We start from the raw sequence: 24,325 nt of genomic DNA on the forward strand, positions 1-24,325 counted from the left end.
TAACCCGGAAGCAGTCGCCTTCGCGAGCCATTCATTAGCCGTACATGGGACCTCGCGTATGCTGACAGGTAGCCGTATCTGTTTAACTTTTCTTTTCATATATATATATATATAAAACAAAATAGCACAGTATGTCACCGATATACACGAATGCTTCTGCGAGGCGCAGGTGGAATGGCGGAACGGCGTCTTTGAAATATGACTGAGGTGGCTGTAAATCTAGATATTCTATTTACTGTCTGAGTGGAGCTGCCTCACAGGCCCGCGGTGTGAGAGTGAGTAAGCACTATGACAGGCTGTAGCTGGGTGCGTCTCAGGCGACCTGAAATATAAAGATTCAGTGAGCAGATCAGAACACGTTCCTAAATAAGCAGTGTAACAGTCTAAAAAGGAACATGTAACTGCACCGCTGTTTTCCTATAGCTGTCAGTACTGGTATTGGAGAAAAATAAATGTAGCCAAACTACTTCGTGCCAAGTTAGTTTCATTAGAAGAGTTTAAAAGTTGTTTTTGGGTAAGCTGATGGAAAGACTGCCTTTCTGCCTCGGACCGATGACTAGCTTCAGTTGCCATTTAATAGTTAACTATATAGCTAGTTAGCTGAAACGTCAACTGGAGACAATCTGGTGTGTAGTCATTATGTACACGTGTTATTGCTAAATATCTAACCCTAAATTTTACGCAAACTAAAGAGAATTTTTTATGCCACAGATGCAATTCTGCGGTACGTTGATTTTATATTTTTCTGATTACAAAGCATCGTAGCACGCCTGCCAGGTTTGTGATGTCGTGATCTTTAGTTAAGTCGTGCTTGAGCTTTGATCAGCAGTACTTGAAACGCGTGTCTCATCTGTAAAACGGCTTAGAGTCACTGATATTGTTTAAGTGTCACACCTTCATCTAAAGCATTTGTTATAGGTCTCCCTTGCGGAGCTCTTTGCTAATGACGTTTGCTTATTGCAGTCACTGCTCCGACTTCATGTTAAGTTACCGCTGCTCTCTTGTTTAAGATATTTTTCCCAAAACAGTGACCCTTCCTCTTCCTGACTCCAACATGGCAGCAGACTCAATGGAGATTGACGATTCACTCTACAGGTCAGTGTTGTGATTTTTATTATAATAAGGTGTCACAGCAAGTACCTCCACACTGTAAGGCAGCTTATCTCAGGAACGTGGTGGTATTGTGTATATTAACGCATTGCCAAAAATTAGAGGAGTCTTTGTGTAAAATGCGATTAGTGGAAGACAAAAACTGTGTGCAGAAAATTATAAGCAGCTTAGCGACTTTAATTTCTTAGCTTTTCCCATAATTCTCTCCACTACGCCTCAGTATGAAGTGTTTCATATTAGAGAAGTTCCGTTAAAGTCACACAAATGCCTTTTCCATTATATTAATTACAATGAAGATCGATTAAAGAAAACTCATCAGGGTTAAATAAACAAATTGAGCAGTTCAAACTGAAACAGCCAAGAGTTCCATGCGTATAGAGCATAAAGCCTTGTGATGGCCATCGTCTTTGGCCTAATGTGGCCTGTGCTTCCTATGATGAGCTGCTGAGACCATACACTGGATTAGCGGTAATGGGGGATGCCTGGAATTCAGCATCCTGTACATGAAGGAGAAGGAAGAGCTGGGCTTATTAAGGGACACTGATCCGATATTTGTATCAGTATCGGCACCAATCCATACCTATTAGACAGATTGGGTATCAGCCATATGTGAGCCATCCACGCCTGATACTTATTTAGCTTTCGGCAGTCTGTAAAAAGGTAGCTCCAATTTCTTGTTAAATTTATATGTACAATGACTCACACGTCAGCTTTTTCCCATTTTAAATATGTTTTTGTAACACTTAAGGCCATATCGTTAGTACTTTATAAACACATTCATAACAAATAATAATGGATTCATAAAGCATTATAAACATGGCCGTAACTACTTATAAAAAGGCATAACACATTATAGTCATTCTCATCATGCGTTTTAAATGCTTTATGAAGCTCTCATCTATAATGCACTATAGATACCTTACAATGCATTATAATGGTGAGTAAAAGCATTAAAGATGCTTTGTATTGCTTTATGAAAGTGAAGCTTGACAAATTACAATCGCAATATTTGTCAGAAAAATCACAATTAGATATTATTCCCCAAATCATTTAGCCCTATTATTGGCCGTTGTTTATCGGAACTGAAAAAAATGTAGATCGGTCCATGTTCCATCCCTACCGCTTATAACAGAGAGCTGTCTCTCCTCGCCCCATGCAGCCGTCAGCGCTATGTGCTGGGTGACAGCGCCATGCACCAGATGGCCCAGTCCTATGTGTTTCTCAGCGGACTGGGAGGAGTGGGAGTGGAAATTGGTTTGTATAGACATCATTGTGCAAAACTCTTTGCTAGAATTCCAGCTAAACTTTAATATAACATATTATATAATATAAGCTGGGGAAATGTTTTCGTATGACTTGAATAAATAATAATAACAGTAATAAATAATTGATGGCTTTGTCCCAGTCGTTTTCCGTTCTTGAAATTCTCTGCTATACCTTTGTATCTGTGCACTTTATGTACCTTGATGCTTTATGCAAAAAGATTTCCTCCTGGCCTCAGTGAAACGTATCTTATTATTATTTGATTATTATTTTCTTTTTCACAGCAAAGAACATAGTACTTGCTGGAGTAAAGGTATGATTTTTGTTACATTTTCAGGTGTTTCTGGGTAATGTAATAGCTGGTATTAGTGGTGGGCGATATGCGATATCTTTCCGTGGCTGGGTCCGACTGTATCCACGATACACATTTCATACCTTTATATCGTGATACAGAACTATGTTTACTTTTCTTTAGCGATGTACAAGTAAGACAGACGGTGCATTACACACATTCGTGCTGTCAGGGTCTCGACTAGACATCAGTGTGCCTTGAACTTCCAATCAGTACCCAGTTACACTATTATTATAATGCTAGCAGAAATTGGCACCTATCATTCAATGCCTGTGTGTTTGGAGGCTGAAACAGTAGTACAACAGAAACAGACTGGTGTGAAACATATTAATATTAGTAATATCAAAAAAAATTTTAAAGCCCTTTTTGAGACAGTTTCTTTTATATGTAAAATATTGTATTTACCTTAATAATGAAATTAATTGTTATAATGCTTCAAGTAGTGATTATTGAATGATAGACTTGCTGGCTAAATGGTATTAATAGTATTAACGTTACTACTTAAAATAAAAAAAACATTATCTGTATTGTGGATTGTGATATATATTTGGATAATGACATTTCGGCCATATCGCCCACCTCAACCTGGTACTGGAAGTATCTAGATATGGTCTCGTATTGCATTATGGCAGCTTTAGTAGAAAGGCAGCGATAGGGGTGGTGTCCATGGCAACGCACCGGAAACAGTTGATTGGTGGACTTGTTGCAGGCCGTGACTGTCCACGACACGAAGCTGTGCGAGACGTGGGATCTGGGCACCAACTTCTTCATTCGGGAGGAGGATGTGTTGAGCCAGAAGAAGAGGTACTGAGTTTCTGGGCGGAGGTGCCGCCTCGCACCTCGCGGATCACGTCACGCGTGCGACCCGGTAACCGCGGCGTGTCCATGACGACGCTCATGGGTGGTATGACTGGGAGTCATACATCCTGAATAAGATCCCCCCCATAGTATTAGGACTTGGCAAAAAAGAGACCTCAAGCAGTGTTCCCGTTATGTCTTGGGGAGACCCATGTTGGGGGGGCTGACCAAGGGCGTACTCACACTTGGCCTGGTTGCCCTGTACCGTACCTGAGCACGATTGCCCCCCACTCTTCACTGCCCCTCTGGTCTGCGCTCACATTGCACTTAACGTTCCAAGCCTGAGCACGCTTTCATCATCACCGTGCAACTTATTTGTGCTGGAGAAAACATAGGAAGGAAGGTGCTATCGCACAGCAGAATGGAGTTTACGATTAACGTCTTTATTTTGTCATTTTGGGCACAGTGACAATCGGTATTGAACCTGTATTGCGTTTCCAACACAGTGATTTTCATTTAATGTTGTTGCACATATAAGATGATAGTCCTGTGTTTTACCAAATATCTCACAGTTCACACGCAGTTTCATTTCCTGTTTGCGGCCATCTAGCTGTTGAGTTAGATGGTGACGCTGTGCAGTAATTACCACAGTAAATGACTCCGTTGCGACGCTCTCCCGCAGAGTGGAGGCAGTGCACTCGCGCATTGCTGCACTGAACCCTTACGTTCAAGTCAGCAAGTCCAGCTGTGTCCTGGACGAGGGAACGGACCTCAGCTTCCTGAAGAAGTACCAGGTTGGTTCCGTTTCCTTCTGCTGCACGCTTTAAGCCGGCTCATTAGCATGCTGGACATCTGACATGTATGGTTTTATTAGTGGTCATATATAGCTGTGATTAAATTGCTCTCGCATAAATGCTTTGGCACTGTGGTAACTAATTTTGGCAGCTCATGGGTGGCACTGTTACCTCACACCTCCAGGGTTGGTGGCTCAAATCCCACCCTTGCTCTGCGTGTGGAAGTTGCATGTTCTCCCCAATGTATTACAGGTTTCCTGTTAGCACTCCAGCTTCCTCTTGCAGTGAAAGGGGGCGTGCAGTGAAAGGGGGCGTGCAGTGAAAGGGGGCGTGCAGTGAAAGGGGGCGTGCAGTGAAAGGGGGCGTGCAGTGAAAGGGGGCGTGCAGTGAGGCTAATTGGTGTCTGTGAACTATCCCGAGGTGCTTCCAGCATCTCACAAACAGCTGCCCACCCGGGATTTCCACACGCTACAGTGTGTAAAGTTTAGACGTGGCAAACAAAAACAGTCATTGTCATTTCTGTGGCCAAAGACACCGTGTTCCTGAGATCAGAGTAGGATGGCCAAACACATTAGAGCTAAAAAGAAGGGCAAAGGTGCAGAAATAACTGCTCAGTACGACAGTGCTCCTACCCGGCATTAGCAGGTCTACCTAATGCAGATGCCCGTTTGTGTGCAATGGGGCTATGTGTTCTGATGAATCCATTGTTGGTAGAAGATATCGTAAATTGAATGTGAACATGACATAAGTTTATAAATAACTGCTGTCACTGAATAAGTAAATATTTGCTGTATTTAAATTAAATTCAAGAAGTAAATGTATGAATACAAGTTTACTTATCAGTAAATTCCCAGAACTGTTTGAAAAAAAGAGACTGCTTGTCTCATTGTCAAACACTGTATGAGTTGTTCACACTGGAGGTCACTGCAGAAGCGGGAAGTGTGGCAGTGCCGTCACACGACAGTGAAAAGCAGCATATGGCATATCGGCAGCCTGGGGAACAGATTAAAATTCACAGTTTGATGACTGTTGTATTGAATATGCATCACTATTGAACCATATTAAAGTCAAACCATCGTAAACTAAGGAGCATCTGTAGAATGGTCATTGGGTGTATATCCTCGCATATATTTTTTTCTTTAACTGACATCAAAATAACATTAATCGCAATATATTTTTCAGTGATTACATTTTTATTTTATTTTTTGAGATGTGTACATTTGCAGATTGTGCATACTGGCACTGGTCAGTATAAATGACCTTTTCTAAAGTTTCCCCTCTCAGTAAAGTAAGCTTATTGCAGATGTCATTGAACCTGAACTGCTTGGTCTTGATTGTCCAGTAAATCGGATTTATTTTTTAGTGTGTGATTCTCACAGAGGCCAGCCTCGCTTTACAGAAGAAGGTCAATAACTTCTGCCACTCGCAGGAGCCTCCCGTTAAAGTAAGTCCCCAGGACACCTTAATTCACCATTATCTATTAATTTACAAACTTTTTTTGGCAGCGGAAAATATCTAGAACAGTGTTTCCCAACCTGGACTTCAGGGATCCCCATGTTTTTTTGCTCCCTCCCAGCTCCCTGTCAGATGGTCAACATTTTTGCTTCCTGCTGGGGGGTAGCTAAGACATGGACTGTCTCCAGGTCCCTCAGGACTCTCTTGGGAAACGCTGTTCTCGAACATCTCCAATGACGCACCTCAGCTAACAGTGGCCCGACCCTCTTCTCTCGCCGCCATTCCTTCCGCAGTTTATATCCTGTGACGTGTTCGGCATCTGCACGCGGGTTTTCTGTGATTTCGGCGAGGCCTTTGAAGTGTCTGACCCAACTGGAGAGGAACCCAAGCAGGTCTTCGTGCAGAACATCACACAGGTGTTGCGGGGCCTCTTTGTCTTAATAAACGCATTAAGCAGTTTCACTTCTCTGTTCTACCAGTAATTTTAGCTGTACTTGAAACGACATGGACTCTGAATTCTGTAAGAAATATTAAGGAAGGTTTTAGTGTAAATTTTTTTTTCCTATTTTTTTGGTAGGGTGAAGGGGGACAGTTGAACTGGCATGAATGAAATTGCCTCAATTATTATAAGGCATTTTTTAACATTTGGATAAAATACAAACCTCAAATTTTTGTGCTAGCATAATTAAATGTTATACATCTTATTTTCGCATGTTTGTTATATGTAACAAATGTTATATTTATAAAGCTACCCAAAACAAATCAATGGGGAGCCACTTCAACCAATACCACTGTGCAGCCCCCACCTGAATGATGCCATTCTGCGTCAGTATGGTCACCTCACAATAGCTATGGTGATGATGGGGCAGGAGAGGATTCACCAGTTAGACACAGGGAATGATTAGGGGGCCAGATTTGATAGGGCCACAGTGGCCAGTTTAGCCAGATCATCAGCGTACCTCCCCTACTTTGTCCCAATGTTCTGTTATGACGTCAAAGGCAGAATCTCGGTTTCGCGTCCCCCTCACTGCACTGGGGCATTGGGATCCACACAGACCACAGGATGGGCTAACCTGTTATGAGTTATGCAGAGTGGGGCTTTTAATAAAGATATTTCTTTGGAGATCTGGAGTGTGTGTGGTGGGGGTGGGAGGAGTCAGGTTTTAATGGGGGGGGGGGGGGGGGGGGTTACAGGGCCATATGCGGAATACACTGTTGTTCTGACAGCATTTAGATTTCAGTCGAAAGGTGATATTGGCTTCTGGTCCTTGCTTAAAGCTCTGGTAGAGCCCACTACTGTTCCCGCTTACCCTGCCCCTGGTGTATCGGGTGCGCTGTGGTGATGCCTAGTGTCCCCCACTCAGGATGCCCCGGGCGTGGTGACCTGCTTGGACAACCAAGCACATGGTCTGCAGACGGGGCAGAGCGTGGTCTTCCGGGAAGTTTACGGCATGACCGAGCTGAATGGGGCGTGCCGACAGATCACAGGTAGGGCTTCTGATCTTCCTCTTGTCCCTCGTTGGTCTTTTTAAAAGCTTTATTGGCTGTTATTTCTCCCGTATTTAACGTCCGCAGTACATTGATCCATCAGGGCAGCTTCGGGAAGTGGCTGACCCTGCTCTCTGATCAAAGTACGGATGAAGGCCTCTGCTAAATTAGTTGGGATGTAACGATACGAAAAACTCACGGTATGGTAGTATCGCAATAAGAAGTCCACAGTGCCTTATTAATCACGATATTAAAAATTAAGAAAAAATTATGACTGGGGGGGGATATCCGTTAAATACTTATTTTATTCATATAATTTTTCTTTACTTTCACCTTAGTGTTTCTGCAATCCTTCTTTAAAAAATAAAATCAGCACAGCCAATCATGACCTAAGCGTTAGCATAAATTGGTGTGAATTATCTTTGGCAATGAATGACTGAACTATGCATATGCAACTGCAAAACGAAAAACAATGTAGCAGTCAGTAGTAGCAGCCCTTTTATAAAATAAAATGGAAAAAAATTATGTATTATTGCAGCAGCTGGATCTTGTTAAAATAAGTCACACTCATAGTGGAACGTCAGTAGTTTTAGAATAATTGCGCCTACCTGGACAATAAATGTACTTACCTGGCTAATGTGCCTATGATCCATTCATCTACCCTTAATCCCTCACCCAGTACAGGGCAGAGGTAAGAAGTTCAGGTTCAGAAAGTACAAATCCAGACCATGATTTTGTTTCAACCAACCACTTGAGTAGCCTGTGAATGTGACTCTTTTTTGCTCAGCTGGTTGGTTCAAACAAAATCGTGGCCTGGATTTGTACTTCCTGAACCTGAACTTTCCACCTCTGGTACAGAGAGACCCAGTGCACAAGGCAGAGGTCCCCTGGTTGGGATGGTAGTCTGTCACAGGTCACACACTCTTATCTGTCTGTCTGTCTGTTGTAGTCAATCTGATCCGGCTAATGACTGTATGTGTTTCTCCCTCGTTGTCAGTGCTGACTCCCTACAGCTTCGCTATCGGGGACACGTCGAGGCTGCAGTCCTATGCCCATGGAGGATTCTTCGTGCAAGTGAAGACACCCCGGACGTACAGCTTCGTAAGCGAACACCTTTTAACGTCTCCGGAACGTGGGATCAGTTGCAACTAATTAGTCAGCTTGACATTCATGTGATTTTTGTGTTATACTTTTTTGATTTTTCAAATTTATTTTTATTTTATTTTACGTTTTCATTTGAAATCCAGTTTCATTTGAATTAGTTTTGGTTTTATTAGTTCTTATTTTGAAGATATAGCTCCCTTTTAGTTTTTATATAATTTAGTTTCACATTTAGTTTTAGTAATTTTATTTATAGGGATAGACTAAAATTTGTAGAGCTCTGTTATGTCTGCTCTGTAGCGAGTCCTATATGAATACACCGTTCACATTAAGTACTAATGTGCTAAAAATGGGCAAAATGTATTCCAAGGTATTATTAATGGTCATCTACGGCAGTGTTCTTGATTATGAATGATTTCCCTCAAGGAGGAGGGAGAAATAATTACTTTGGCTAAATAGTATCGCAAAACGGAAACATAAATTACGCTTGTCTTTATTTCATTTGTTAGTTTCGGAAGTGATGTTTATATTATGTTTATATATGATGTTTATATATTCATTTAGTTGTAATTTTTCAAATTCTATTTTCATATCGTAACATTTACATAATACCGAAATAATATTAGTATTTGTTATCATTAAAGATAGCCTTGGTCTGTTTTAGGAAAGGATGGAGAAGCAGATCTTGGACCCTACGGTGCTCATACCCGATTTCAGCAAATCAGAAGTAAGACCTCATCTTAAGTAGGCTCCACAGACTCACACATGCATTCGGTCGGAAGCTTGACGGACAAGCTAGCCGAGCAGTTGTCATGTTGCCATATCAAGCAAGCAGCAAACATGTCAACCATCTCCATCGTCTTCATCATTCAAGATTCAAGACTCTGTCATCTCGCCATGTTTGGGTACCAGGTACCACATGGTCACCATGAAAGGTCATTTCTCTGGGACCATCATGCAATTTGGGAAGAAGTAAAGAGAAATTAACTTGTAAAACTAGAAAAAAAATCTGTAGACCTCTACTTCTTGTGGCAGCATGCTAAGCGGGTCAGACTGGACCTTTATTTCCAAGGCCACAGGTTCTGGCTGGTCCCAGGGGATCTGCAGAGGTTCCCATGCCAGCTGGGAGTCGTACCCCTCCAGCACATCCCGTCCTCCACCCAGGGAAACGTTCCCAGAACAACTTGAAAAGCTTGGCTCTAATTTCTATATAGCAGTGGCTGATTGTGCTTAGATCATGTGATTCATTCCACACGAGCAGGTACCCTTGGAGGTATGAGTGACGACTCCTCTCAACATGAGGCACCGTGACAGAAATCTTCCCGTCTCGTTCCTCAGGCCCCGCTGCAAATTCACGCGGCCCTCCTGGCTCTCGACTCCTTCCAGCAGCAGCACGGCAGGCTTCCCGCCACCGGGTAACGTCTCCTTCCATACGTTCGTCTTTTGACTCTCAGTCGCGTCTGTCACTGAAACTAGTGAGATTGCATCAAATCATTTTGAAATATGTGCTCCCAGGTGATCTCTGCACTACATAGTTCTGGGCAGAGCTGCACAATATCACGTCGCGATATAATCCCGATTATGCTTGGCACTATTTTTCACTGTTTCTGTAATAGTGACAATAAAGATCTATCATGGTGCCCAAAACTTAGTAATCTGTATAAATTAAACGAATACTTATGTTTAATAAATGTGTCGGACTTTAAACTGAAAAGTACCACCGACATCTTTCATCTTATTTGCAATATCTCCTCTTCCAAAAGGTGTGGCTGCTGAGCTGTCCCTTTCTTCACCGCCATTTCAGTGCTCACTGCTTTGTTTTTTTTTTGTCCGCAGTTGCCTTTGTTTTGTCCGCAGTTCCCTTTGTTTTGTCCGCTAACCAAATTTAACAAACATAAGGATTTTCTGCAAATTACTAACTTTTGGGGATCAGGATACGCACCTCATTAATATTTTAGGCATGCAACTAATCTGCTTGCCAAATTCCGGCCATAAGTAAATACCCAAATGGTACCGAAAAGTTGGCGTCCGGACAAATGTTTACGGCCATCATCTAAAGCCGCGGTGACCACTGCACGTGCACCATATAATCATGGTTATAATACGATGTGATATTTATTGTGCCTCCCCAGTTTTGTGTAGAATCAATATTTTGAATCGTGCTCCAAACCCAACTTTGTCATTGTTTTTTGTTTGTTTTTATTTGGCGATCAATGTGCTGGAGAGATTCTGGAGTGACCAGCATTAAGAGAAATGTACCCTATTGGGACAGAAGTGATTGTACTCATCAGCTTCTGAGTCGTTGCCTCCCTTCTAGTTCTTATTATCTAGAAAGAACGGTTTGTGTGTTGATAGCAAAACTGTTGATCATCTGCTCGGCTAGGTGCCTGCAGGACGCTGAGGTCTTGGTGCGGTTGGCTGACGAGGTGAACCAGACTCTGAAGAACAAGGTGAGTGTGTTTTTAGGGTCTCCTGCCTTCTCTCCTGTAGAGCACCTGGTATCCACCACTCCATTCTCCTTTTGTTCTCCAGGCACCTGTGAACCGGGATCTGGTGCACTGGCTTTCTCGCACGGCCCGGGGTTGCCTGCCCCCCCTCTGCGCAGCCATTGGAGGCACCGCTAGCCAGGAGGCACTTAAAGCTCTCACCGGGAAGTTTGCCCCCCTCCAGCAGTGGGTGGGTCTCGTCACGGCCTCCTGGGGAGCGTTTCTGCAGCCGTGCCTCCCTTGACTGTTGATTCATCTCCTCTCTGTGCCCTCAGTTGTACCTGGATACCATTGAGGTGGTCAGACCTCTGCAGTCCCTCCCTGCAGATGAATTTGCCCCAAAGTAAGTCTGTTATAAACGAAAGCCTTGAAATGCTGAACGCAAACAAGGGACTATAGCATAGGAAAGAAAGACGACGGGAAGAACAATATTCCTTACCAGTAATATGTCAATGTCGGTATGCCAAGAAAGTCATGCATTCGCGTAAGAGATTGACCTGGTTCTTGAAATAATGCTCATTCAAGATGGTTAGGACCTGGAAGTTTTGATATTGTGGAGTGTGAATGCAAGATTGATGAGACCGACCATGATGGCGATGCTGATGTTTTCGACTTGCAGAGGGGATCGCTACGATCCATTGCGAGCATGTATTGGGGAGACCATGTGTCGAAAGCTGCATGGCCTCAGGGTGTTCATGGTAAGAGATTGGTATTGAGGTGTAATGAGGTGTCCGTCCTGCATGGGCTGCCAGTTTCTGATTGGCCAGCAAAAGTTTTATGATGACTTGTCGGCCAGTAGCATCTATTCTTAGCCGCACTTGCCTTCCACGCCCTCAGGTGGGATGTGGTGCCATTGGGTGTGAGATGCTGAAGAACTTCGCTCTGCTTGGAGTGGGACTGGCTGACAGCTCTGGAGAGGTAGGTCTGAGGATCTTCTGCAGATCTTACCTTTATGTGGACCGTTCTGTCGCTATTGTCAGCGCGCTTGACAGCAGTATGCAGATCAGTTGTGGTTGACGTATAAACAGTGGCTCGTACGTTGACCATTAATTTACGACATTTTGTGCTACCTACACCCAGTAATATGGGTTTCTGACCATGGCCAATTGCGTTACTGCTCTGGGTACCGACTTCCTTCCCCTATGCCTGCCCCTTTTCTATCTGTAGATCTGCGTCACTGATCCAGATTTGATTGAGAAGTCCAATCTGAACCGGCAGTTCCTCTTTAGACCTCGTCACATACAGGTGAGGAAGATCGTCCTGCATCTCCTTTCTCAACAAAGCGATCCATCTTAATCAAATAGAAATGTATGAAGTATGGCTGCTTGGCACTATTACCTCACACTTCTGGGATCAGGGTTCGAGTTTGCACTGTGGCTCCATGTGTGTGGAGTTTGTATGTTCTCCTCGTGTCCTTGTGGGGTTTCCTCCGGGTCCTCTGCTTTCCCCCTACAGTCCAGAGACATGCTGAGGCTGACTGGAGTTACCAAATTGCCTGTAGGGGTGTGTGTGTGTTTATGGTGAGTGTGCGTGGTTGTGGGTGTGCTTGTATATGGTGTGCAGTCCATAGATGGGTTTTTGGGGCTGATCACCAATTATTAATAACTGGAATCAGAATTGACCGACACTGATGGCTGATCACTAGGTAAAATGTAAGCATCTCTGAATTTTTTGGAGTCTGATCTTCTCATCCAGAATATGTGCAGCTGTACTGATGAGGTAATAGGAAAATAACCCACAACAAGACTAAAACGACAAACCACACACAAAGCACTGACTATAAAGGCAAAACAGTGCACTGCAACTTAAGTCAAAAATCTTGTCAACACTTCCACAAAGCCAACCGAAGAGAAACCCTCAAGATGTAAGGCGTAACGGTCAACATCGCAGCACCAATAACACGTGATATATCTTGAGGCTACGTTGTCTGATTTCTGCTGATAAGGACAGATTTGGACTTGGGTTTTCAACATCAGTGAAATTTTATTTGGTGAGGAGGGCTGTGTAACAGGATTTATTGCAGTGACTGACAAAGATGGTTAATGGTACGAATAGCTTAAGTCTGAGTTACTATGAATGCATTGGTCAGCTGTAGTTGTCAGCTGTACGGGTCTCTCCCCTGTTCTCCCGCAGAAACCTAAGAGCATCACGGCCGCTGAAGCTACGCTGGAGATCAATCCCCGGCTACAGATCGACGCCCACCTGAACAAGGTCTGCCCGGCCACCGAGAGCATCTACAGCGACGCCTTCTACTCCCGACTGCACGTGGTGGTCACGGCTCTGGACAACGTGGAGGCCAGGAGATACGTGGACAGGTTAGGAGGCACCAGCGTGGTGGACGGAAATAACCCACAAGCCCTGAGACTCGGTGCTCAGTTCTCCACCTGGGTTTTATGGAAAAACCTTCTTTTTTGTTATTGAGTAATTTGGCACATATTAAAAATATCTGTGTCAGGGGACGTTTTCGAACTGACATTTCTCATACATATTAGGGGCTGCAAGAAATTGTTCGAACAGTGTAAATGCAAAATACATGCTAGGATTTCTGTGAAACTCAAAATAACCCCTGTGCCAAGGAAATTGTCTCATTTTGATATATATTTAGCCATTGCTGTTTGATGCATTTCTATTTCAAATCTGCATGCATGTAGATCAGAGATCCTAATGCTGTACATCAGTGGTTTCCAGCCCCTTCCTTGGGGACACACAGATGGTCCACATTTTTGCTCCCTCCCAGTAAACGTGAACTTTCAGCAGGTCCCCAAGGACCGGATTGGGGAACACTGTTGTAGATGCTTTGGAGCGTAAGCCTGGATTCACAGCTAACCCACAGATTACCTGGGGGGGGGGGGTGCCATGGATAACCGGTCTCTTGTGTGTCGTCCAGCCGCGCTGTATCGAACCAGAAGCCACTCCTGGACTCGGGGACGATGGGGACGAAGGGTCACACTGAGATCATAGTGCCAAACTTGACAGAGTCCTACAACAGCCATGTGAGTGCTGAAGCAGTACGAATCAAAAGTTTGGACACTCCTACCCACGGAAGGGTTTATTTGTAGTATTCTCTAAAATGTAGAATACACATAAAGCGATAAAAACTATGAAACGAAATATATGGAATTGTGCAGCGACCAAAAAAAAAGTATTAAACAAAAAGAATAGTCCCACACATGCTGAGCTCTCATTGGCCGCTTTTCCTTCACTCTCTGCTCCATAACCATCCCTACTGTGTTTCGGTAAGGTGGCCGAGTCATGCGATGCGACGCTATCACTGTCCTTTGTAGGTGGTTTGGGGTGTGCAAACTTTTGTCTGGTACCGTATTAAATATGAACTTTAATTCTCCTGTGTTTGCTCTATTTGTGTTTATCGTTGAGGCGGAGGGTGACCGTATTCGTTGGCAGCTTATCGTTCGTCCGCGGATTTTCCACCGTGTTCTGTCTTGCAGAGAGACCCTCCTGAAGAGGAGATACCTTTCTGCACACTGAAGTCCTTCCCTGCCGTCATCGAGCACACGATACAGTGGGCCAGGGATAAGGTCTGTAGCCCGACTCGCGGTCTTCCACCTGCTCACGGTGTACCCCCCTCTTTCCGACACGGAAATGGAGGGTACCTGCCAGGGTCCTCACTGGAGCATGGATGCTTCCCTTGTGTTGATTTTGAGGTCTGAAACTTTGCCGAAGATGCCTCATTCGCATCACTTTGACTTGTTAAAAGCGAAATGAAAGCTATTTTTCGTTGAGAGATGTGCAAACTCTACAGCGGGTTCCCTTTCGCAGTCCGAAGACCTGCATTTAGGTGAATTGGCATCGTTAAATTACATATATGACATAATAAATAGTGTGAGTATGCCCCCTGTGATGGACTGACCACTGTCTTTTCCTGTTCTGTTGCCTGTGTGACCCTCTACTGAATGGGTGGGTGGAAGAAGAATGGGCATTAGTGCTCTAAGATATCGTGCAGTATGTTGATGTTGGTGGGGAAAATGGCAGTTAGTTGAGTTTTTACTGATTTAGCTTTGGGAGGCCTGGTAATTTATTGGTACTTTTCTTTCCCAGTTTGAGAGTGCGTTCTCCCACAAGCCTTCTGTCTACAACATGTTCTGGCAGACTCATTCCTCCGCGGAGCAGGTTTTACAGGTGAGCAGTTTTTCTTTTCTCCAAAGGCCATATTGAAACGTGGCCTCGACGCGTTTTTCTTGGTCACCCTTATCCTGCAGTTCCGCCTGCTTGCGTGTGTGCTGTTTTGCGGGAGATGTTGACTGCTCCCTACCTTGCAGAGAATGAGGGCTCAGGAAAGCTTGGAGGGGTCGTTTCAAGTCATCAAACTGCTGAGCCGGAGGCCAAACACCTGGGATCAGTGTGTCACCCTCGCTCGTCTCAAGTTCGACAAGTATTTTAAGAGGAAGGTAAGGGCCAAGCCAAGAGGATCAGCTCATTTTGCTAAATTGGGAATTCTAGTTCCTTGACCATGGGTAGTAGAGATCTGAAGTGTAGTGCTATATCTGCTAGGCAATTTTGATGTTTATTGAAGGCCGTTTACGTTTATGCCAAGAGGGATCTGTGGGGAGTACAATGAGGCGGTCTTAATGGCTTAGCTAGGTTTCTTGAGGTTTACTTCGGATTTTTGCGTAGTACTCAGTTAAAAGGAGTATATTGTCATGGTAATTTTTCTGCACGCAATGCCAGTATGACCACTTGTATGCAAATGCACGCAGCCAAACTCTGAATTAACTTACCTAGTTCATAACTACCATCATTGTACCGTTTAAAACTACTTGCAAAATTGTGTGCTTTCACACTGAAGTTCCTGGTTCCAAGTTCCTGAGCTGTCTTGGCTGACCTTTTGTAGCTCCTGGCCACTTGTGTGCTGGTTTCAAACCGCACAAGAGCACTTGGGACCTTTATGCTAAATATGTATGGGAGACACAAAAAGCTCGTAGGATAAGCTACACATGCAATTTCATACAAAAACTACACTGCCACCCCAAAACAATGGCGGATGAAGTCGTCTTGTTAGTTATTTGTTAGATATTGGTGGGATTATCATAATCAAAATAGGATTTATTATTTATTTATAAGAACCATGACGTTTATAATTACATTATTACATCTTTCATTGTCCACAGAATAAAAAATGATGTAATGTTATTCCGCCAATAGGCATTGGCAAGTTTCACTGCCACCACTGGTGATATTACAGAAAAGTATTTTGGTTATTGATCAAATTTTCTGATGCAGAAATCGATGCATTAAATGTAACTGAGGTACAAAAATAACTCCCTCTGCTCGATCTTTGCTGTGCTACCTCTGCCTCTCTTCCTCACATTTCCGTGTAGCTTCCAAATTAGCGCCAGCGCTTATGGTCACCCAATGAGCAACTCATTGCTGTGATTCCCTCCTCAGTAATTTGTGTTCGAACAAAAAGTACCTAGTCTGGAGTAGGGCCTAAAAACAGTAGTTCCAGCACTTCCTGCGGTGTGAACATGAAAATGTTCCTGGTTCCAGAAAAAAGTTCCTATAGTGTGAAAGTTCCCAGTCAGGGTTAGTTGACCCAGCACTATCAAAGTAACTCTGGGGCTGTAATACATAATTCTTAGAACAGATTAAACAGCAACTTTTTGTCATTCGCAGGCCAAGTAACATTGACTTGATGTTCAGAATGTACTTTGTCTAATGGACCAAGCTGAGAGGCAGTTCTTCATTTTGACTGAAATGAACTAGCACCTAGTGGAAATGTGTTTATTTTCTGGTGGAAAAGTCATTATGCTGTTAGTTTCTGTCTATGGTGTTACTGTCTCTCCTTTACAGGCTCTGCAATTGCTACACTCCTTTCCCTTGGACACCAGGCTGAAGGATGGCAGTAAGTCCACACCTTCACTGCCTGCATTTGTTTGCTTATTTGTTTGCTGGCTTGCTCATGTTTGTTTGCTTGCAGACTTGTTCATTTACCGTTTTGCTTTCTTGTTTGTTCGCTCGCTTGCTTGTTTGTTCACTTTCTTGTTTGTTCGTTCATTCACTTGTTTTTCACAAGCTGAATTGCTAGTTGGTGTCTTTCACTACTTCTAATAATTCTGTTTTAGAAAAGAATACCGATCATAAAGTGATAAGAACATGACTGATGTACACTATATTTTTGGTTGAATTTTTCGTTTAAATACCTCTTTGAAACAGGTTTGTTTTGGCAGTCTCCGAAACGGCCTCCTGCCCCAATAGAATTTGACTTGCAGGACCCTTTGTGAGTACAGCTTTGTTGTGAGGTTTAGTGGAATCTCATGAGCTCTGTTTTGGGTTCTTTGCCTCATGCTTATTGCCTTCAATCCCACAAGGCATTTCAGTTTCGTCGTAAGTGCTGCCAGGCTCTACGCAGGAATTTACAACATCTCTTACTCAGGAAAGGTAAGTCACCACACTTGATCTTCACCTTTCGTTACATTTGTGTCGCTAGGTGTTTTGCCTCCATGACAGTGACTCCAGCTATAAATTGCTAATGGTATAAAAATATTGTGCATTTGTTTTAAAAAGTCAAAATGAGTCACTAAATGAGGAAGATGGAGCCAGACAGGTTCGAATATGTAGGGTGACACCCTCAGATATGATTTACTTACTTAATTCCTTTTTCTTTGCCATCCATTAAAATTTATGTGCTAGTGTCCTTACCGCCCTGTCGACTCATCTTGCTAAATGATTGGTTGTGCGTTCTCAGTGTGAACGATGTACATCAGTGTTTCCCAGCCTGGTCCTCAGCACCCACAGATAGTCCACTGTCTGGCAGGGAGCATGGAAGGACCGGTTGTGGGTCCTCGGGGACCGGGCTGGGAAACGCTGATGTATACAGTCTCCACCAGATGATGCATGAGCTCTTGGGAACACCCAGATTTTTTGTTTATTCATTGATACATTCGGTAATCCAGTCCGTCATTAATCAAACTATTTGTAAATACGCTTCACATTTGGTATTAAGTCTGTCGCCATGTGTTTACTCTTCTGAAGGTGCATGTTGCCATTTTAATGAGAGTCGGAGATGAGGTCAATTTCAATTATTTCTGTCTGTGTGTGTGTCTGTGTGTGTGTGTGTGTGTCTGTCTGTCTGTGTGTGTGTGTGTGCACGGCTGTGTGTGTGTGCGTGTGTGTGTGCGTGTGTGCACGGCTGTGTCACTGCGTGTCTGACCTCTCCCTGTAGGATCTGTCACCGGAAGCCGTAGCTCAGATCCTCTCGGACATGAAGATCCCGGAGTACACGCCGATACAGAAGGCAAGCGCTTGGCTTTGTGCGATCTTCTCACTTAGCTGGGGTAGCCGTGAAGGGTATCTCCATAATTCTCTTGTCTTAACGCACACGCTGTATTACAAGAAGTTATACAAGAAGTGTGGTAAGGTATAGAGAGAGCTTTCCCGGTTGATCCTGGGGAAAATACACCCACAGCAACATGTGCGCAGATGCAAGGCAGGACAAAATTCAAGACAAGTAAACACAAAACAAATAACAATTCATAATGCACGAACAGAACAGAGTGTTGGTAGCTAGAAAGGCCTTTGCGAGAAATGGATGGCATATTAGCATTGAAATAAGGCCATACTAGTCTCTGTTTTCAGGTGTGGAAGACATTTCTTAGTTTTACAGTTGTGGGTGTGAATCCGTTTGACGACCCCGAGTGATTTTCCCCGAACCTGACTGTGCGACAGCGCATCGAGACGGACGAGACGGCCAAGAAGCCCGACCAGATGAAGCTGATGGTGAGCAGCGAGGAGGAACGAGAGGCCATCGGGCAGCTGGAGGAGGTGGTCGCGTCCCGGGCCGCCACCCCAGGTACCATGTCACCCAGGGGCATCGTGTCATGCTTCATGTGGAACACAGAGCTCCGGTGCTGTGTGATGGACCGCACTCTATATGTGTATTAGCTCTTCACCTTCTTAATCGCGTGTTTTATTTAGGGGTAGCACGGTGGCTAGCAGTATTACCTCACACCCCCCACGGTTCAGGGTTCGAATCCAGGCCCCACATGTTCAGAGTTGGCATGTTCTCTCCATGTCTGCTGTGTTTTCCACCCACAATCCAAGGTTATGCCGTTAGGAGAACTGGCATCTTTACATCGCTGATGGTGTATGATCATGTGTGTAGCCTCTGACGCACTGGCATCCTGCCCTGTGCCCTTTGGCCTGGCGCCTATCCCAAGCACATTCTGTGGCCCTGGCTAGGAAATGTGAGTAGAAGATGGATGGATTGTCCTTAAATATGCTATGAATCACTTGTGTCTTTGCTATTCAAGTTGAGACTGACTTCTCAGGTAATCCATTCATTATCACATGCTTGTTGAAGTTACAGAACTCCGTCAAGGCTGACTAAGAAATCTGCCGTAACAGACATCGGCACAGGCACTGTCGACCGCCAGGACCACTGGGCCGGGTCACGAGTTTCCACTCTGTGGTCCAGTTTAGGAGCTATTCATTATTAAGGTGCTATTTAGTTGTATATTTAGAAGTATGTTACATTATATGGTACCTATTCCAACAATTACATGAATGGGCAAATTGATCATAATTACTTCAAGCTTATGGTTTACCAGAGAAATGTAGTAAAGTTTTTTTTTTTTTTTTTTCATCTTTGGCTAAAAGTGCAGAATTCAGCTTAATCGTGACTAATTCATTTCAAGCGAACAGCATTACCCAGAAGTCTTCTGGGACGGGGGCTGAAAGCCAGGATACCAATGCTGTTCAAATTCAAGATGTAGGCGCGTGCGATGCACGGTCGCCGGCGGCGGCGAGCGGCTTGATGGCTCGCGGACGCAGAGTTAGTGTCATTTGGCAGAGTTTTCTGCAGTGTTACACGGGAATGAGACGCAGGCGTCCCGAATTCACCGACATGCCGCCCACTTTTACTTTCCTGCAGTGGTTGTTGAAACACCCAGTTTGTCTTGGTGAGATTTATTTTCGCTGGTTTCGGTCTTGGATGCCTGTAACGTCTTAATACAGAGCAGCAGCTTTTTTTTAACTGACGTTTTTTTGCGTTTTTGCTTTATTCATCGCATAACAAACTTATAATCATTTGTTGGGGGGGCGGGGGGGGGGGGGGGGGAAGAGACTTTGCATTAATAACATTTAATTAAATATCTGCTCATTTTATCGTTTTTGTGGGTCTGGATCCCGTTCAGGGACAGAATACAAGGCCTCCAGGATACAGAACACTGTGCAAGACTATAGGTAGAAACCAGGGTAACCTGTGTGATGCCATGTGAGCATGAGGAGAGCATTAAACACACACACACAGACACACACACACACACACACACACACACACACACACACACACACACACACACACACACACACACACACACACACACACACACACACACACACAGACACACACACAAGCACATGTTTGCATTCATATCTTTATGGGGACTCTCCATTCTTTATGCATAATCTCAGCAATGACAACCCTAACTATACCCAACCTTAACCATAAGTAACCAAGCAAAATACAAGACTTTTGACATTTTTAGTTTTTTTGTTTGCAGTCTCAGATTTTGACAAAATAGATTTCCCATTGTGTGTACCAAAACAGGTTTTTATCACATGGTCCCCACAATGTAATATATACATCTCTCTCTCTCTCTCTCTCACACACACTCACACACACACACACACACACACACACACACACAGAGCAGTGGGATTTGAACAAATAGCCCTGCGGATGTGAAGCAGCAGTACTACCTACTGAGACAAAGCACCGACCTTTTAATGGGCGTCTTGAATAAATTTGACCTAAATCTCCGACATCTTTAGGTCAGGCTGAAAGGGCGTAGGAGTTACACCAACCATCCAATAGTGGAAATTGCAAATAGAGGACAATGGACAAGAATCTCAGGGTCAGAGCTGGAGAAGAGTTCATATGATGAGTGCATTACCATGGTAATGGCGGTGGGTGTTACAGAAGACAGGCTGAATAAGTACAGAGCATCTGCGTTTGAGTGGACGTGCTCTGATTCAGCCCATCTGCTACTTTCTGGAACATTCTCAGTTCGACTTCTCAGGAAACCTTTCTTGCATGTTTTTTTTTTTTTTTCTCCTGACCTTCCCGTTTGAGAAGTACAAGTAGGAAATGTGTGCTCATGTTTGTGATTTAATCCTTTGTCCTTTTCCATGATTTTTGAGGCACTATGTATGTTCTCGATTCAGCTGTCATCACTGTGGTGTCCGTGGGAATTACCATGTGACACGTCTTGGTCATGTAACACGCATGTTTTTCAAGTAGACTGACCCGTGCATTAATTTTTTTTTTTAATTCATCCAACAGTGTATCTGGGAACAGAATGCATGTTTAAAGAAATTGATTACAATAACCCCTAATGTCACTTATAATTATGAAGACGGCTAAATTGTTTCCGAGAGCTTAGTCATACTCTGTTTTGAATCGCTTCGCTTTTCCACACCATCTCTGAACAGCTGGAACACTCACTGCAAGCTGTCAAGCCGCACGAATCGGCAGCCAGTCAGATTTGCCTCGACTAAACGATAGATTTTCGGGAAACTCAAACAGAAGTACGGCGCTGACCCGGCATGTTTAGGACGAATAGGCTTCACCAGAATCTCCTTCGCGGGAAAAGGGGAATGGATTTTTGACACATGTTGCTGCTGCTGTGGCAGCTTGGTCCGTTGCAACATATTGTTTCAGATCTTTTGATTCCGTCTTCTTGATGGTTCTGGTCCTGGCTGAACTCGTTCCACGTGGGTTTCGCTCCCTGTATCTACAGCTGCAGCGCTGAATAGAACCATCTCATCAGAAATGTTAAAGATGGGTTCTGCAGGAGTGGGAGGAATATTGGTTCCTGGCGCCCCCCCCTTCTTCATCATCCCTCGTCCTCCTCTTCACCCTCGCTGCTCTCTCTCCCTCTTCCGCAGACCGCCTGCAGATGAGCCCCGTCTTGTTTGAGAAGGACGATGACACCAATGGTCACATGGACTTCGTGGTGTCCGCTTCCACCCTGCGGGCGCGCATGTACTCCATCGAGGCGGCCGATAGGCTTCAGACCAAGCGCATCGCTGGCAAAATAATACCCGCCATCGCCACGGCAACCGCCGCAGTCGCAGGCCTGGTAAAGAGGGGGCGGGGGGTGGGAACTCGCTTGGAGTGTAACCCCGCGCTTATATTCTGCTTGTATATTAATATTCTGTGTGGTTGTTTCATGTTTTCACCACAAGGTGGCGGTAGAGCTGATCAAAGTTGTCGGAGGCTATGACTTCGAGTCCTTCAAGAACTGCTTCTTCAACTTGGCCATTCCTGTCATAGTGTTTACGGAGACTGCCCAAGTCAAGAAAACCCAAATCAGGTGAAATCCTTACGCTCCCCTTGTATTTTACTTTATTCTTTATTCCTTGTTTGTGTGAGAACAGGCTCAAAGTTGGGCTTGCTGCCATGGAATAAACACTGCATTAGAAATGAATTATTACTATAGACCAAGCCATAAGCATGTGGTCTCTCCACAGAGATAATATCTCCTTCTCCATCTGGGACCGCTGGAGCGTCTACGGTCACGAGGACTTCACCCTGTCTGACTTCATGAATGGAGTAAGGGTAAGAACCGGGCCTTCGGTTCTCTGGAAGGGTCTTCTGTTGGGGTGGTGTGTCTGGGGATAGACTGTGTCCTGTGGTGTCTGGGGATAGACTGTGTCCTGTGGTGTCTGGGGATAGACTGTGTCCTGTGGTGTCTGGGGATAGACTGTGTCCTGTGGTGTCTGGGGATAGACTGTGTCCTGTGGTGTCTGTGGATAGACTGTGTCCTGTGGTGTCTGGGGATAGACTGTGTCCTGTGGTGTCTGGGGATAGACTGTGTCCTGTGGTGTCTGGGGATAGACTGTGTCCTGTGGTGTCTGGGGATAGACTGTGTCCTGTGGTGTCTGGGGATAGACTCCACCCCCCCCATTACCCTTCGTAGAACAAGCAGTTGATTGGATGGATTATTTATTTCACAGACGCCGAGTCTAAAACTGGCCTGACTCAGTTTCATCCAATGCATTTTACACTGATTTCCAGGACAGGGATGGGAATTTGCACCTTGTTTACTTATTTGTCACCATCTCTGTTTCTCCCTCTCTGTCTCAGGAAAAATATGGCATCGAACCAACAATGGTGGTCCACGGGGTGAAGATGCTTTACGTGCCCGTGATGCCCGGACACAACAAGAGGCTGAAACTCACGTAAGCGCCGGGTCCCCTCGTCTCTGCCCGTGGCGTCCCTGAGCTCCGCTGCGGACTCGCGCCGCATGATGGGCTCACCTGAAGGTTCACTTCTGTTCCCAGCATGCAGAAGCTGGTGAAGCCGTCGCCCGACCGGAGGTACGTGGACCTGACCGTGTCCTTCGCCCCGGAGCAGGACGGAGATGAAGATCTTCCAGGTCCTCCGGTTAGATATTACTTCAGTCGGGACACACAGGATGGGAGGGACTGATGAGGGGGACTGTGGCCCCCCGCCCACCCCACCCCGCAGTCTGACCCCTCCCTCTCTAAGGACCAGTAGAAGAGTAGCACTTGACATACCTGTGTACATAATTTTTTTTTCTACTGGTTTTATTTTATTGCATAGCTTTGCCTGTGCTGATGCCTTAAACAATACTGTGTTTCGTGTCTTATTGAAGATATTAATAATAATAATAATACAAATAATAAAAAAAGTGTGCGTACTCTGGTGTTCCTGGCAGCGATGGACTGGGTGGTGGGGATGTGAAGAGGGTGGTTGGGCTGCCTTGGGTCTCTCTCTCCTTTTTTTTTGTCGTTCGTTTGCACATCGCTGGGGCATTAGCTAAGCAGGCGAGCCAGAGCACCAGCCAGAACCACCGACGCGAACTAAGCTGGGCCGCGAGTCGTGGGGGAAACGTCCCGCGGCAGTAAAACACAGGGTTGCCGTATAACGTGATTCCTAATCGTGAACAGACGGGGGGGGGGGGGGTTCATTGCTCAGATAGTTTTTGGCTGGCTCACAAAGCCTTCTTCGATAATGAACTTCACAGGTAGAAAGAATTTAGACTAAAAGTTACATTTTATTTATTACTTAAGCGAACCAAAAAAGACCCAGTTTTTTTTTTTTTTTTTTTTTTTTTTTTTTTTAACCAAAAACAGATTCTCTGAAAAACGCCTTCTGCCCCACACTGAACAGCGGAAAACCATGTGACATACGGAGGGGCACCTCTGTTCAAATTATTTAAATTGGATAATTACCCAGTAGGGGGCTTTACGGGAGCTGCTCGACACGAGCAGGCATTCGGTTAGACGACTAGCACTAATCCTTAGCCGTTAGGTTTGCCCGTCTTCGGAAAGAGTGCTTCCTTCTCGGAAGGGTGGCTGGCGATGCTGGGTGTTTGTAACTCGTGGTTGTGAGTTTATTCCGTATCACTGTATCGCCTCTTAACAGTGAACGCAACTACAAATAAAACAAGTCCTACTGAAATCCTGCGTTTTTACTCTGAAGTTTTTAATGT

General features: G+C 44.6%; 1 protein-coding gene across 3 annotated transcripts; it reads left to right on the forward strand.

The window, feature by feature from the left end:
• On the forward strand, nt 1–24,294 carry uba6 (ubiquitin like modifier activating enzyme 6). 3 transcript variants are annotated; one of them, XM_048995585.1, is made up of 33 exons: nt 1–68; nt 1,029–1,095; nt 2,270–2,364; nt 2,658–2,686; nt 3,435–3,529; nt 4,206–4,317; nt 5,681–5,761; nt 6,066–6,188; nt 7,137–7,260; nt 8,258–8,361; nt 9,026–9,088; nt 9,700–9,776; nt 10,745–10,811; nt 10,894–11,037; nt 11,123–11,190; nt 11,467–11,545; nt 11,685–11,765; nt 12,015–12,092; nt 12,981–13,162; nt 13,735–13,840; nt 14,294–14,383; nt 14,904–14,984; nt 15,125–15,253; nt 16,656–16,707; nt 17,019–17,082; nt 17,174–17,243; nt 18,028–18,099; nt 18,531–18,654; nt 21,753–21,946; nt 22,053–22,180; nt 22,338–22,425; nt 22,954–23,048; nt 23,151–24,294. In XM_048995585.1, exons 1-33 carry the CDS (start codon nt 59–61, stop codon nt 23,296–23,298), a joined length of 3,120 nt encoding a protein of 1,039 aa, XP_048851542.1. In that variant the 5' UTR covers nt 1–58; the 3' UTR covers nt 23,299–24,294. The 3 variants fall into 3 exon arrangements, with proteins under 3 accessions (XP_048851542.1, XP_048851541.1, XP_048851544.1); XM_048995584.1 differs by having other exon boundaries at nt 20–68; nt 1,011–1,095; XM_048995587.1 differs by lacking the exon at nt 1–68 and adding an exon at nt 90–207.
• The last annotated feature ends 31 nt before the right edge of the window (nt 24,295–24,325 follow it).

This window comes from Brienomyrus brachyistius, chromosome 25 (genome assembly GCF_023856365.1).
Source record: "Brienomyrus brachyistius isolate T26 chromosome 25, BBRACH_0.4, whole genome shotgun sequence".
NCBI lineage: Eukaryota > Metazoa > Chordata > Actinopteri > Osteoglossiformes > Mormyridae > Brienomyrus > Brienomyrus brachyistius.

Excerpts from the sequence above, each read along its gene's own strand:
- uba6 (XM_048995584.1), top strand. Across the intron at positions 3,530-4,205 it reads GTGTTGAGCCAGAAGAAGAG|AGTGGAGGCAGTGCACTCGC; the intron begins GTACTGAGTTTC and ends GCTCTCCCGCAG. Across the intron at positions 23,049-23,150 it reads AACAAGAGGCTGAAACTCAC|CATGCAGAAGCTGGTGAAGC; the intron begins GTAAGCGCCGGG and ends TTCTGTTCCCAG.